The following is a 15,054-nucleotide window of genomic DNA, read 5'->3' as shown; positions in this document are numbered from 1 at the left end:
TCTGATGCATATCTAGGGCCATGTTTACAAGCAAAATCACCTCTGATTCATGAAGAAATCTGGGGTCTGCTTTATATGCAGCTCTAGCATTCAGATGGATTTGATCCCTGGTGGTCAGATAGCTCAGCTGATAGAGCACCTGACTAGAGATTCAGGGGGCCTGGGTTCGAATCCTGGCCTGGTCCCTTGCATTTTCTCCCTTCCTGTTACACAGTGAACAACACCTATAATCTAATTCATTGAATGATTTATTCATGTATTGAAATAACTTTATAACATACTTGCATACAATACACATTAATGATAGATATACATGCAGTCTATGTAATTTGAACATTAGTGATGATTATGTTTTTCATGAAAAATGTAAATCTCTCTCCTTTACAAAATCAATGGGATACAAGTACCTCTCTATAAAGAAATAACCCTAACAAGAGGCCCAAAGTCACCCAAGTTAAAAGTATCCCTAGCCCCAAGGGTTATGGAATCTAGAATAAATTTCCTGTGCTGCATATCTAAACTGAATTCTAACACTCAGCAAAAGTATAAAACAAAATGTTTTCTTAAAACACGAATGCCCTTGAAAATGCCAATACTGATTAGAGGTTTTACATAATATGTTATTTTAACACTATAAGAATATTTTGGACTCACCCTGGAGTCAGAACGCTGATAGTTGCTAAATTCACAATTTTCGTACACCCCTTTTTACATTTAGTTTAGACCATAATCACCAAGATAATTTTGATCCCACCTTGGAACCAAAATCCCTAATTTTGAGATTATGAAATTTATAGTTCTGGTAGAGGTCTTCCTGCTCTACATAACAATTTAATTAGTATTTCCTTACAGATGTGTGGTTGTACAGATAACAATTTTCGAAAATTGGTCAATTTTTGGCAGTTTTTCCCCCACCCCTAAGACCCTGGGGGTGCAGGAGTCCTGAAAATTACAATTCATATCCTTTTAACCCTTGTCCAAAAGATGCTTCATACCAATTTGATTGGTAGTTAACAAGAAGAAGTTCAAAATGTTCAATTTTTCAAGGCACAATGCACATTGAAGGACACAAACCAATACCAATAGATCATTTCAGCAACTCAAGTGACCTAAAAATCAACAAAAGAATGGCAATTACGACTAGATACAAAAACCCACACCCATAAAAAAAATCAACTGGAGTATTTGTTGCCAAAAATATATACATGTATTTAATTTAAAAAAAAAATGGATTTAAATGCATGCACACATTACCTAAATTTCTAACTCAAACACTATCTGTACTGAGAAAGTGGCATAATTCTCTTAATAAAAATACAAGTGGTTAGAGATATTGTCTATTTGATTGCCATTTGCATTTCAGCTTTAACAAGTATATACATTTTTAGTGTAGCAACAAATATCTCTAAAAAATAACATTCAACCCTTCTTAATAAATAGTTGCATTATTTCCCTCCTGCATCAATGAACTTTGAACTGTGCAATTTGATTTAAAATATGAGTGCAAATAAGAAAAAAATGCATCAAATGTACTTTTAATTGAAACCTGACTGGCTGCATGCACAAAGTCAGGTTCATAATTTAGATAAAAGGGGTAAAACTCTTTGTTTCATTTTTTGTATATCAAAAGTTCGAGCATCCCTTTTAATTACAACTCCATATGTTGCATAATTTGCAAGAAAAAATAAAACAGATATACTTTTGGTGCATCATACCAAAATCCAGGTGATTTGCGCACGTCATTGACTATTCATGACATTTATTGTAGATCAATCTATAAATAGCAGTTAAGAATGTTTGAAGCACATGACTTGGGAGTACCTATTTGTTGACATACAGCATCAAATGATATCAATAAAAGCTTCATGTAATCTTGGAAATCTTAATCACAACATACATGTATGATCATTTGGGTTCCTTAATTAATTGTAGCACACATAGCTTAAGAGTTTTGCTCATATTGTCACAGAAGTGGGCTCTGTAGATCTTGTCGATTTATATGATAAACAGGAGTTGAAAATTGCAAGTCATGACACTTACAGGTTTAAACTTTTTAAAAATGAGCTGATGGTAAAGGCAAGATCAAAATTACAGTGTTTCCAAAAAGTTGTGCCTCCTAGTGCAGCAACATTGTAAAAAGGTGTTACAGTCAGACAGACAATAAACAAAGACATTCCCACCTGGCTCCACATGACAAAAAAGAAAAAAAAAATCCTCAGAATTAAGAAAAAGGAAAACGAAGATTCAGAAACATATCACCGGTTAATTAAATAACTGCTATAATGTGTATTGTGGTAATTTTTCTTGTACAGGTCTGGTGAATATCACGAATGTTCCGTAACACGCCACTGTCACGTGGAAGAAGATCTGCACATTATTTCTCAGTTCCCATAGATATAGCTGACATAAGCACACACTGCCTAGCGTAGCACAGGCTAACGGCTTCCTTTGTTTGCGGGGGTAACACATTAAGTACACCTGAAAGATCAGAAAAAATTGTCCATCAGTCGGTCCACTTAAGTCACAAGCTTTCATCATTTAATTATCCACAATAATCTAAGCTCACCTGCAAATATTTCCAATGGCAGAAAATACCCGATATATGGTAAGTTCCCTAATGACCACTGTTGGGTACCCATGGCTGATCTCCTAATCATGTGATGACGAGATCAGCCGTGGGTATCCGACGATGACAAAACAATGTAAATACGTAGTATCATATATACATAGGGTGACCTTTTGCAGATTTGTTCTTGAGGTGAAGGGAGATAAATTATGAATATGGTGGCAATGCTGGAATTCTGATCACCTTGAAAGTGACAATATTAAATTCAAACCACTACCAATAAGTCGCATATCTGCTGAATTTTGTGACACAACACAATGTTATTCTTCAGAATTTTTTCTTTGACAGTAATCAGAAGTTATGAGGTCAGATATGGCTGGAATGCCATTCACTCAGAAAGTTTAGGACCACATTTTCATGACTCTGTACATACTGTTCTGTAAGTATGGCAGAGCAATATATGTCCCCTATTGGCCTCAAGTCTGTGCAATATTGTGTGTGAATAATCATATGCCAATAGTTTATACACAAGAATAACCAAGTCCCATAAAATAAAAGCCATATATGACACATCCAAATTTTATGTTTTCTATATCCAAGGGCCATAACTCAGTAAAAATCAATGGACCGGACCAAAATTTGAACTTGATCTGTAACTGCAAGGTGCCAAATATCATATCTGCAATAATGATGAAAAAAAATTGGAAAAACTGAGTATTTGAGTTAATTTTCAAAGTTAAAGGGCCATAACTCAGCAAAAAGTCAATGGACTGGAACAAAATTTGAACTTGATCTTAACTTGTCATGGTAAAGCAATGTACCAAATATCAAACGAATATCTTCAAGTACGAAGGAAAACGGCGCACAAAACTGATTTGCCAGACTGACAGAGTTCAAACCTATAGTCCCCTACCTTCCACTTTGCCAGCAGGGGGACTCTAAATCATAAATCGTACATGTAATCTACTTCTGTATCTTGAAGATTGGGCTGTCCCATACAATTTCTATTGTTTGTGTCCTTGGTCATTCAGCAGAACACTTTAGTAGTACAATAGAAACTGCTTCATCCACACCTGTGCAATGTGTTTCACAAGGCATTCCAACTTTACTGTACTTAATGTCTTCCAGTGAATGTCAGATTATACAGGTTTCACTGTACATAATGTCTCCCAGTGTATGTCGGATTAGACAGGTTTCACTGTACTTAATGTCTCCCGGTGTATGTCAGATTAGACTGTACTTAATGTATCCCAGTAATTGTCGGATTAGACAGGTTTCACTGTACTTAATGTATCCCAATGTATGTCGGATTAGACAGGTTTCACTGTACCTAATGTATCCCAGTGTATGTCGGATTAGACAGGTTTCACTGTACTTAATGTATCCCAGTGAATGTCGGATTAGACAGGTTTCACTGTACTTAATGTCTCCCAGTGAATGTCAGATTAGACAGGTTTCACTGTACCTAATGTCTCCCAGTGAATGTCGGATTAGACAGGTTTCACTGTACTTAATGTCTCCCAGTGAATGTCGGATTAGACAGGTTTCACTGTACTTAATGTCTCCCAGTGTATGTCGGATTAGACAGGTTTCACTGTACTTAATGTCTCCCAGTGAATGTCGGATTAGACAGGTTTCACTGTACTTAATGTCTCCCAGTGAATGTCGGATTAGACAAGCTTCACTATACTTAGATTCGCCATTGTTTTGTCAGTACAAGATATTAATTCTTAAAGGACAAATCGCATGTTTTTAAACTTTTTAATTTTTTCAGCAAAATTAATTCATTTCATGCCTAAAACTACTTTACATGTGTTTTAAATGAAACAGTTTGCATAGTTTTCGAGTTTGAAAGCGATAAAATTCAAATCTTGCGATATGCATATTTTCTTCGATATTTTACGCGCCATTATCTGTGATGTCATATGCGACCTCGAGCGAGAAGATTTGAAAACAGTTGTTGTTAGCCATTTCATAAACAGATTAGATTTAATTGACAAACAAACAATTATCACAATAACAGCTTGTAAATAACACTGCATTAGGGTGTTTTGTGCTGTTTAAGGGTGTACTTGCTGTCAGTAGAGAGGATTTGGACAGTGTTTTATTCAATTTTCAAAGGAAGGTATGAGGGACAAGACGTGAATATTTTTTGTCGGCACGACTTTGCCATAAAAAAAACAGTAGAATTTGTCCCTGTACTTTTTCAAACAAGTACTTGGACAAAGACGTAGATAAACTGCGAGAAAATGGTTCTATCGAAGCTACGCACTGTTACATATAGGCCTACAGCATATGCTTTCCGTTCTGCTCTCAAATTCAATACACACTCGCACCAACTGACCTTCACCTTGTAACAACATATAGGCAGAACTTTGCTAGCAGTGTCTACCAACTGGTAGTTTTAAAAAAGAAATTTAAAGATGAAAGATAATTGAACTTTCAATCATAGATAATAAAATATAATATTTCCCAACTTTGAATTGAATTATAATACTTTCATTTATTTTAAGGAACGCGTACATGTTTACAACAACAGCACGCCGTGCTCCCACTTCCTAAGTAACAACGTGTAGATAACAAACAAGAGGCCCATGGGCCACATCACTCACCTGAGTCACCTTGGCCCATATCTGAAGACTTTCCATAAATATTTGCATGTAAAACCTTAGTCCCTATTATGGCCCAAACTACCCTTTGCAAACTTGAATCTACACTATGTCAGAAAGCTTTCATGTAAATGTCAACTTCTTTGGCCCAATGGTTCTTGAGAAGAAGATTTTTAAAGCTTTTTCCTATATTTGTATGTAAAACTTTGACCCCCCCCCCCCACTTGTGGCCCCATCCTACCCCCGGGGGCCATGATTTGAACAAACTTGAATCTGCACTATGTCAGAAAGTTTTCATGTAAAAATCAGCTTTTCTGGCTCAGTGGTTCTTGAGAAGATTTTTCCTATATATTTGTATGTAAAACTTTGATCCCCTATTGTGGCCCCATCCAACCCCCGGAGCCCATGATTTGAACAAACTTGAATCTGCATTAAGTCAGGAAGCTTTCATGTATATCTCAACTTTTCTGGCTTAGTGGTTCTTGAGAAGAAGATTTTTAAAGTTTTTCCCTATATATTTGTGTGTAAAACTTTGATCCCCCCTTGAGGCCCCATCTTATCCCCGGGGGCCATGATTTGAACAAACTTGAATCTGCACTATGTCAGAAAGTTTTCATGTAAAAATCAGCTTTTCAGGCTCAGTGGTTATTGAGAAAAAGATTTTAACTATATATTTGTATGTAAAACTTTGATCCCCCTTGTGGCCCCGGGCATCCAACCCCCGGAGCCCATGATTTGAACAAACTTGAATCTGCATTATGTCATGAAGCTTTCATGTAAATCTCAGCTTTTCTGGCTTAGTGCTTCTTGAGAAGAAGATTTTTAAAGTTTTTCCCTATATATTTGTATGTAAAACTTTGATCCCCCCTTGGGGCCCCATCTTATCCCCGGGGGCCTTGATTTGAACAAACTTGAATCTGCACTATGTCAGAAAGTTTTCATGTAAAAATCAGCTTTTCTGGCTCAGTGGTTCTTGAGAAGAAGCTTTTTAAAGATTTTTCCTATATATTTGTATGTAAAACTTTGATCCCCTATTGTGGCCCCATCCAACCCCCGGAGCCCATGATTTGAACAAACTTGAATCTGCATTATGTCAGGAAGCTTTCATGTAAATCTCAGCTTTTCAGGCTCAGTGGTTATTGAGAAAAAGATTTTAACTACAGTGAAACTTCTCTAAACCGGCCAGCTCTCGGACCAGAAAAAACGGCCGGTTTAGAGGGATGGCCGGTATACCGAGAATTTAGCAATTATAGACATTTTATCTCAATATTCACAAAGTAGGTACTGTTCACTTTGATCTGGTGATCTATGATCAATTATCGGTGGAGATCAAATTAGTCCGCTTGCACCTAAAGATAATTATGAATTACAAGAAATATTCTCGCTGAAATCATCTAATTTTAAACTGAAAATCTATAACAGGATACATAAAGAAAACACAGAGGACTATTATTGGAATTCCTCTTACCTATAAAAACTCTGTTTACATTCATCGCTTATGTCATTAACAATTTTGTTTAGACGTTTTTAAAAAGTACAGTAGTAAATATGAAATTGTAATTTGAATATTTCTTTGGAATTTTAAGTCTATGGAAACCAAGAAAATTAATGTATCTTTTAATAATTATCATTAACAGTCATGGGTTTGTTCTTTATTAACTATCGCTTATATCCATACGAAAGTATGGTGAAACAATATGGCGTTTGATATGGTATTCATTCAATAATTTCCTAACTGTTTTTTTACATTTTGTACAGAATTTGGAAGGGTCTCTTGGATTAGCTAAGTGTCAATTAACACACTTGACAGCACAGGTAAACAATAGAAATTGAAGAGGCCACTAGTGTTTTTCACACCTCCAATGGATAATTTCATACCTGGCCAGATGGTCAGTCAATTTGCACACCTGGACGATCTTAATTAACCTTTGGCTAAGATTTTCTTGTCTTCAAAAAGTGGCCAGTATGTTAAGGGTAAATTACACATGTTTGTTAACAAATGTACTTTAAAAAGTGGCCGATGTCCGGTTTTCAGGGGTGGCCGGTTTTGTAAGACTTTCTTTGTAAGGAAATGTTAAGATTTCTGCCGGGACTTTGAAAATCGACCGATATTCAGGGAGAACCGGTATTCTGAGGGGCCGGTTTGGAGAAGTTTCACTGTATATATTTGTATGTAAAACTTTGATCCCCCTTGTGGCCCCGGGCATCCAACCCCCGGAGCCCATGATTTGAACAAACTTGAATCTGCATTATGTCATGAAGCTTTCATGTAAATCTCAGCTTTTCTGGCTTAGTGCTTCTTGAGAAGAAGATTTTTAAAGTTTTTCCCTATATATTTGTATGTAAAACTTTGATCCCCCCCTTGTGGCCCCATCCTACCCCCCGGGGGCCATGATTTGAACAAACTTGAATCTGCACTATGTCAAAAGGTTTTCATGTAAAAATCAGCTTTTCTGGCTCAGTGGTTCTTGAGAAGAAGATTTTTCCTATATATTTGTATGTAAAACTTTGATCCCCTATTGTGGCCCCATCCAACCCCTGGGGATCATGATTTGAACAAACTTGAATCTGCATTATGTCAGGAAGCTTTCATGTAAATCTCAGCTTTTCTGGCTTAGTGGTTCTTGAGAAGAAGATTTTTAAAGTTTCTCCCTATATATTTGTGTGCAAAACTTTGATCCCCCCTTGGGGCCCCATCCTATCCCCGGGGGCCTTGATTTGAACAAACTTGAATCTGCACTATGTCAGAAAGTTTTCATGTAAAAATCAGCTTTTCTGACTCAGTGGTTCTTGAGAAGAAGATTTTAAAAGATTTTTCCTATATATTTGTAAGTAAAACTTTGATCCCCTATTGTGGCCCCATCCAACTCCCTGGGGCCATGATTTGAACAAAATCGAATCTGAATGATGTAAGGAAGCTTTCATGTAAATTTCAGCTTTTCTGGCCCGGTGGTTCTTGAGAAGAAGATTTTTAAATGACCCCACCCTATTTTTGTGATTATCTCCCCTTTGAAAGGGACATGGCCCTTCATTTGAACAAAATTCCTTCACCCAAAGATGCTTTGTGGCAAGTTTGGTTGAAATTGGCCAAGCGGTTCTTGAGAAGAAGATGAAAATGTGAAAAGTTTACGACGACACCGACGACAGACAAATTTTGATCAGAAAAGCTCACTTGAGCCTTCGGCTCAGGTGAGCTAAAAAGAAACAATTTAAACTATCAAATATCAACAAAAGAAATAAATGCCCAAGTTGTGTGCTATACTGGGAATTCATAAAACAACTCGCACAAACAAATCTAGATATTTGTCCTTAAAATAATACTTTCATATTGCACCTGATCTTACCTGGAATAGTAATAGAAAACTGCAAAATATAAAACTAGCTGCATTCTGATAATGATCCCTGGCAAAGTCCTGCAGAAAACCAATAAAAAAGGCTTAAAAACACCAACATGTACTCTATATTGAAGAAAAGTTCAGCGCTAAATTGTTTGCTCAGATGGCTGAGTATTTTAAAAAAAATATTGACATATAATAACCATTAGGGGTACCACTCACTTCTATGTGTGCCTCATTTATAACGGCTACTCCTCTGGTAAAATTCAACACTGCACACAGAGAGTTCAGACATATTGACACGACCACCAGTAAATTTATAGGAAGGTAGTTCCCATATCGCTTTGGAATGGCTGGAATCAAAATAAATTCACCATACATAAGCCATTCAAAATTCTACGAAAATCTTCTCAAGTAATCTCAAGTTATATTGCATGCCATGGACAGTGCTTTTATCTTATCAATATAAAAAGAATTCAAAGTCCCACAACTCCGTAAAGACCAAGACGATAAATCTGAAAATTAAAAGGGGTCTTCTTCAGCCAAATGATAATCAACAAACTATGTATAAAATTTATGAAAACAAAATGACAGAAGGATGGAATAACAAAAGGATAGAACTATATATAAAATTTATGAGGATCATCTCAACAGGAAAATTTAAGTTATCATGTGCCATAGAAATTGCAGAAGGACAGTGATTGATTACTATAGAGCACCTGCCATTAGATGGGGTCTTGTTTATAACAGAAAGAGAGATGGATGGGATGGCAAAAGGATGGAAAGGGGTAACATTAGATAAAAATAATATATCCCTTTAACGACTTCATACCTAGAGTAAAATGAGTCTGGGAGTCTGTGGAATTGACATTTGCCCCTCCCCCTGGGCGGAGTTCCTCTGGTGTGATCATATGAGGAGGACGAAGCTTTATTTCCTCCTGTAGTTGTGATAAGTTTAATTTGCTGGCCATTGATCGGGTACTATTATACCGCTGCTTAATCCTCTGCAGGGCCGTGTCTATAATAGAAATGTGCAGATGTATTTATGACATATCGACAAGTGAACCCAAACATAGAACAACATGCTAATAAACATGTAGAAAAGGTATACAGTGTTATTTAGGGGCGAGATCAAAAGTTCAATGTCTGACAGTTCAAACTAATCGATTAACAAGTAAAAACATACAAGTATAAATAACACTCTGTCTACCCTTTCTACTGTTTATTCATAAATGAAAGTGTACATTAAAACTATCAAATGTTCATTAAAATGAAATATTATCATAATTTGTTTAACAGTCGCTTGTCTATTTTTCTTTTTCCACTAAAATGTAATCGATGTCGGATGACAGAAACTTTTTTATCCCTCTCCCCAAACTATTTGAATTTAGATTTTTATATGACATCGATCTTTTGATCTCGTCCCTTATACTTTACTTGTTAATCCATTTATTTCAGCATTCACCATCTTTAGTTTTAATGGGAGGGGGGTGTCTTGGTGAAAAGTATGTGAATTTAGTTTTTTTGTCAGACATTGACCTTTTGATCTTGCCCCTAAGATTACAAGGATTTATCTAGGAAGAGCTTTAGAATACATAAACATATAGCAGCTTGCTTTTCCAGCTTAAACCTGCACAAGTACTAAAAGGCTTCATCTCTCACCAAACTGTATAAGGGCATACGGCCTCGTTACAGATTCCACGCGTTCTCTTTCATTGCTCTGCAGAAATTCCCTCTGAACATCGTCAAGGAAGGTGAATGCTAACACGCTTGGATAATTACTGTCACAGATGACTAAGTACGTCAAGTTCAGAGCAGATATCATGCTAAAATTGAATTTAGACATCCATTACATATACGGTAAACATACATTTCATGTGCTGTACATATTTCCAATATTAAAGTCTGCAGTCACATAAAATCTGCGTAATTCATACCAGTGGATTTAAAGTATGTAAGATAATTTCATGTAAGTCATATGCAACTCAGCGGAATTTCAAAACCGCGGACCAAACCAAAAATTATAATCTGCGAAATGATGACTCCATGGAGTTAAAATTTCATATGTCTTTCGTATTTGTATGATATAGCAACAATTCTAAGAAATAGAAAGGAATTTATCATGAAACAAACACTTGAGGGGCAAGTAGTAAGACAAAAGTTTTGGTGGGCGTGGCACACTTTAATCAGTTGGGACACTGAAATGTAAAGGAAAATTCTTACAAACTATTCATAAGCGTGAAATATGAAAATGACAAGGAATGGGCGAGTCCCAGGAATGTAATCCAGAGATAATCTTTTCATCAGATTTGTTGGAAAATCCCCGAGGCCCAGAAATTTTGTTGGAAAATGAAAATCCTAACTTGAAAGCGAGATTTTAAATTTTGTAACAAAATCTCATTGTGGATTATTCCACTATATAAATTCTGACAATACAATAACCAGTTCTACTTTTGTCTGTACAGCTCCTCCACAGAAAGGGACTGATAATTTACAGCTCCTCCACAGAAAGGGACTGATAATTTACAGCTCCTCCACAAAAAGGGACTGATAATTTACAGCTCTTCCACAGAAAGGGACCGATAATTTACAGCTCCTCCACAGAAAGGGACCGATAATTTACAGCTCCTCCACAGAAAGGGACTGATAATTTACAGCTCCTCCACAGAAAGGGACTGATAATTTACAGCTCCTCCACAGAAAGGGAATGATAATTTACAGCTCCTCCACAGAAAGGGACTGATAATTTACAGCTCCTCCACAGAAAGGGAATGATAATTTACAGCTCCTCCACAGAAAGGGACTGATAACTTACAGCTCCTCCACAGAAAGGGACCGATAATTTACAGCTCCTCCACAGAAAGGGACCGATAATTTACAGCTCCTCCACAGAAAGGGACTGATAACTTACACTTGAAGGGGACCTCCTCTGGTGATTATGATACCGTGATGGCCTGGTGAATCAGAACCACAGACCACCATCTAAATGTACTGATACATAACATTATCAGGGTTATCAACTTCATTCTCTTTTTTAAATTATAATTTAGGCCAAAAAAAGTGATAAATTGTTTCTCAGCCCAAAGATTTCAAATTTTGATGAGACAGGCAGGATTTTTTTTTTTTTTAACTTGGCTGTGGCATGAGTTATCTCTCCTTTTTCTGTTGATTGTACCACGAGTTTACCTTTTCTCCCCTCATGTACCCGTCTATAGAATATGTAATGGAATTTTTATTTTCATAAAAAGTGCTTCACATCACTTATCATTAAGTGTATTCTATCATTCTTAAACACTTGCACATAAATGAGAATGCATTCAATAATTGTTTGATCAAAAATATACTTACAATTTCATTAAAACCTTCTAAAAGTTTACCATAAAAATCTATAGCAAAAGAGTTACCTCATTTAGATAAATAATCAAATATGAATTGAATAATTATATAAGAATTCCATGCGGTGCCCTTTCAACGGATGCAATGGTGCCTGAGAAACTATTGATTAATTTTTTCGGCCATATCATAAACAAAAAATACAAGATTTATCTATATCATTATTATATTCTTCCAAGCCAAGTTCTTTGAGTCTCATTACATTCCTTGTTATCAAAATTGGGTAAAGCATCTGACTTACTGTATCGTGAATTGGTCAATAACATATGTCGCACGGTCTGGAATCCGGGAACTAATTCTGGCCAGTAGCTTGGCTTGGTTAAAACTTTTCTTTAGTTCCTCGGGATCACTGCAAGTCCTGGCATCAGTGTTGGCAGTAAGTAGAAGACCGTCACTTGTCCGGCTGATCAATATGTTGTGAACAGACATACCTACTGCTGTAACACAGAACGTCTTCTTAAATCATAACTTATTCCAATTCTAGTTTTACTTCATCTGACTGAATTCTACCATCATAATAAACAAATTGTCAAAGTAACTTGTAAGTAAATAGCGTAAATATTCAACAAACAACTTGTTGAAATTTACCTTCTCAACACGGAAGAGTTCTGATGGTTTAGGACACCTTCAAATAGATTGGTTAAAAATTAGTTTTCTTAACTTTTTATTGCTTTTAATTTTTATGCTTAAATGCTTTGTATAAAGTAATTGTCAATCAGTAAATTGTTATCTCCAATAGTAAGTAGTACACATTATTATGAAATATACTATTGGAACTCTTCTGTGTTGAGAAGGTAAATATGAAATGGTGGCCGTTTGCAACAGCTTTAAAAATAAACAAACTTTATCTACTGTGGAATTTACCATGTATAAGAGGTAACAAAAGTATGTTTCATTGTGATAGGGAGTTAATAGGATGTCTAGGGCGAAAGTTGAAGCAGACAAGAAATTCAGTTTCAGTTAACCCATTTTAATCGAAATAAGTGGCCGAAGTTCAGGCAAGATTTCCTGAATCACTCTGTGTGACACTGGTCTGAGATTCGGAAGAGGCATCAGTCCAAGTATCCTGCCTCAACGAATCTCGCTTAGGTTATTATTAATCCTAGGTTATGTCGAGCCACCTCATGTAATTCTTACTTTCATTTTCCATACGATTTGTGTTGTACCCTTTCTGTAACTTTTGTATAAAGAAATATAGAGCATGTAACCTTACGTACAAAAGAATCACTTAAAAACAGTCTTTATTTCTTGCCATATATGTCATGAAGCATGGGACCATGGGCGTCATATGCTGACAACAGATAGTGAGAGAGGGGCGAGGTTTGATTTGCTTTCTTTGCAACTTATAGTGATAAATTTTCAGGTGCTCCCTGCCAACTTTAAGGACACTTAACGTTTGTCACATCGGAATATGCAACTTCGTACAGCGGTATTGTAAGGCATGACAGAATGATCTATTTTAGTATATTCCCTTTACTAGAGAAGTGGACAGACATTGATGTGCGCTAATCCTTTCCATTTCTCTACAGAGAAAAGGTCACAGATGGCTATATAAAATTTCCACATTGTCGTAATACAACGAGAACAAGCTTTTGCTACTTCAACCTGATCAAAACAACATTTGTTCAGACTTCTGCTCACGCTCAGCGTTCCAACTTTACCGGAAGTTAACGATTGGCCTGCCGATATTGAATAACATGTTCATCGAAACATTCGATATGTTTCTTTTAAAAAAAGAGAGTTCAAAACAGGAAAAAATCACACAAAATGTGGTTAACGATTTAAATGAGATTATTTGCCAAACTTTTTTTTTTTTTTTTTTTACATTTCAATTTACTTTAAGGCATCTGGAATCGCGCAAATAATAACAACTTCCCATAGCTTTCATATAGATTAAAAAAAATTAGAAGAAAAAAATATTACTCCTAAGTTAACTTGTTAAACAGACTTATTTTAATCTTTCAAACAACAACAAAAATTGTCAAACATTCGATGATGAGTAGGTCTAAATCATTTATATATATTTCTCCCCATTTAAATGACAAATGATAAGTCTACTATAGGCCCCTTACTGTGAATAGCAATATTCCATTATCACCTGCATATGGTACGTGTTTATATATATATCCCAACTGATTCGATATACAAGAGCTTGTTCTGCGTATAGTCAGTTTTTAAATCGAGGTAAGTTACTGACAAACAAGTTGATGGTACAGGGGTTTCAACAGTCTCGATTGAAGTCAGCATTTCGCAAATTCTATGGTCGTTATAGCGATCTAGTTCGTCAATTCAACCTATCATTGGGTCAAATGCTGTCTGACGTGTTTCATACCGATTGTTAAGCCGTTCTTGCCACACTGATTTTGACTGCGGATAACTCCGTTTACCTGAACAGGATATAGGGCTCACGGCGGGTGCGACCGGTCGACAGGGGATGCTTACTCCTCCTAGGCACCTGATCCCACCTCTGGTGTGTCCAGGGGTCCGTGTTTGCCCAACTATCTATTTTGTATTGCTTGTAGGAGTTATGAGATTGATCATTGTTCGTTATCTTCACCTTTCATATAGATTTTTTAAAAAAATAGAAGAAAAAAATATTACTCAACAACAACAAAAATTGTCAAACATTCGATGATGAGTAGGCCTAAATCATTTATATATATTTCTCCCCATTTAAATGACAAATGATAAGTCTACTATAGGCCCCTACTGTGAAATCAATATTTTATAGCATAGAGGGGTAGATTTAGATTTAAATCATTCGATCCGCACTTACGAAATTTTAATGGGGATCAGCGACTACATAGCTTTATATGGACTAGAAATATACACGTGTAACATTGAGTTATACAGGATATACTGAACTTAGGTCTCAATCAAACAGTGAAATCAAATTCAGAAGAAGAAAACAAAACACTTATCATAGACGGATCCAGGAATTTGTGAAGGGGGGGGGGGGGTCTAGCATTTGATCTTATGGACCGGTCAATATTTATTGGGGGGGGGGGGGGGGGGGGGGGGACCGGTGCATTCCATATTACCATTTTAAAAAAATCCTATGTCCTATCTTCTAAGAATACAATAAAAGTCGCTGTCCTTTGTCAGATGTGTAATAAAAAAGTCAGTGAGTGTCCTATCTAATAAATAAATA

General features: G+C 36.2%; 1 protein-coding gene across 4 annotated transcripts; it reads right to left on the bottom strand.

Annotated features, from left to right (window-relative positions):
- Positions 1-229: 229 nt before the first annotated feature.
- Positions 230-13,601, bottom strand: LOC125665570 (vesicle-trafficking protein SEC22a-like). Of its 4 annotated transcripts, XM_056152315.1 has the most exons (8): positions 13,509-13,582; positions 12,492-12,528; positions 12,145-12,340; positions 10,173-10,336; positions 9,343-9,528; positions 8,733-8,863; positions 8,520-8,588; positions 230-2,478 (listed from the first exon to the last, which is right to left on the bottom strand). In XM_056152315.1, exons 3-8 carry the CDS (start codon positions 12,330-12,332, stop codon positions 2,278-2,280), a joined length of 939 nt encoding a protein of 312 aa, XP_056008290.1. In that variant the 5' UTR covers positions 12,333-12,340; positions 12,492-12,528; positions 13,509-13,582; the 3' UTR covers positions 230-2,277. The 4 variants fall into 4 exon arrangements, with proteins under 4 accessions (XP_056008290.1, XP_048754228.1, XP_048754229.1 ...); XM_048898271.2 differs by lacking the exon at positions 12,492-12,528 and having other exon boundaries at positions 13,509-13,601; XM_048898272.2 differs by lacking the exon at positions 12,492-12,528 and having other exon boundaries at positions 12,145-12,337; positions 13,509-13,579.
- Positions 13,602-15,054: the final 1,453 nt, after the last annotated feature.

This window comes from Ostrea edulis, chromosome 10 (assembly GCF_947568905.1).
Source record: "Ostrea edulis chromosome 10, xbOstEdul1.1, whole genome shotgun sequence".
In the NCBI taxonomy this organism is placed as follows: domain Eukaryota; kingdom Metazoa; phylum Mollusca; class Bivalvia; order Ostreida; family Ostreidae; genus Ostrea; species Ostrea edulis.
Note: the sequence above shows the minus strand (reverse complement) of the source record. Positions and strands in the feature narration are given on the sequence as shown.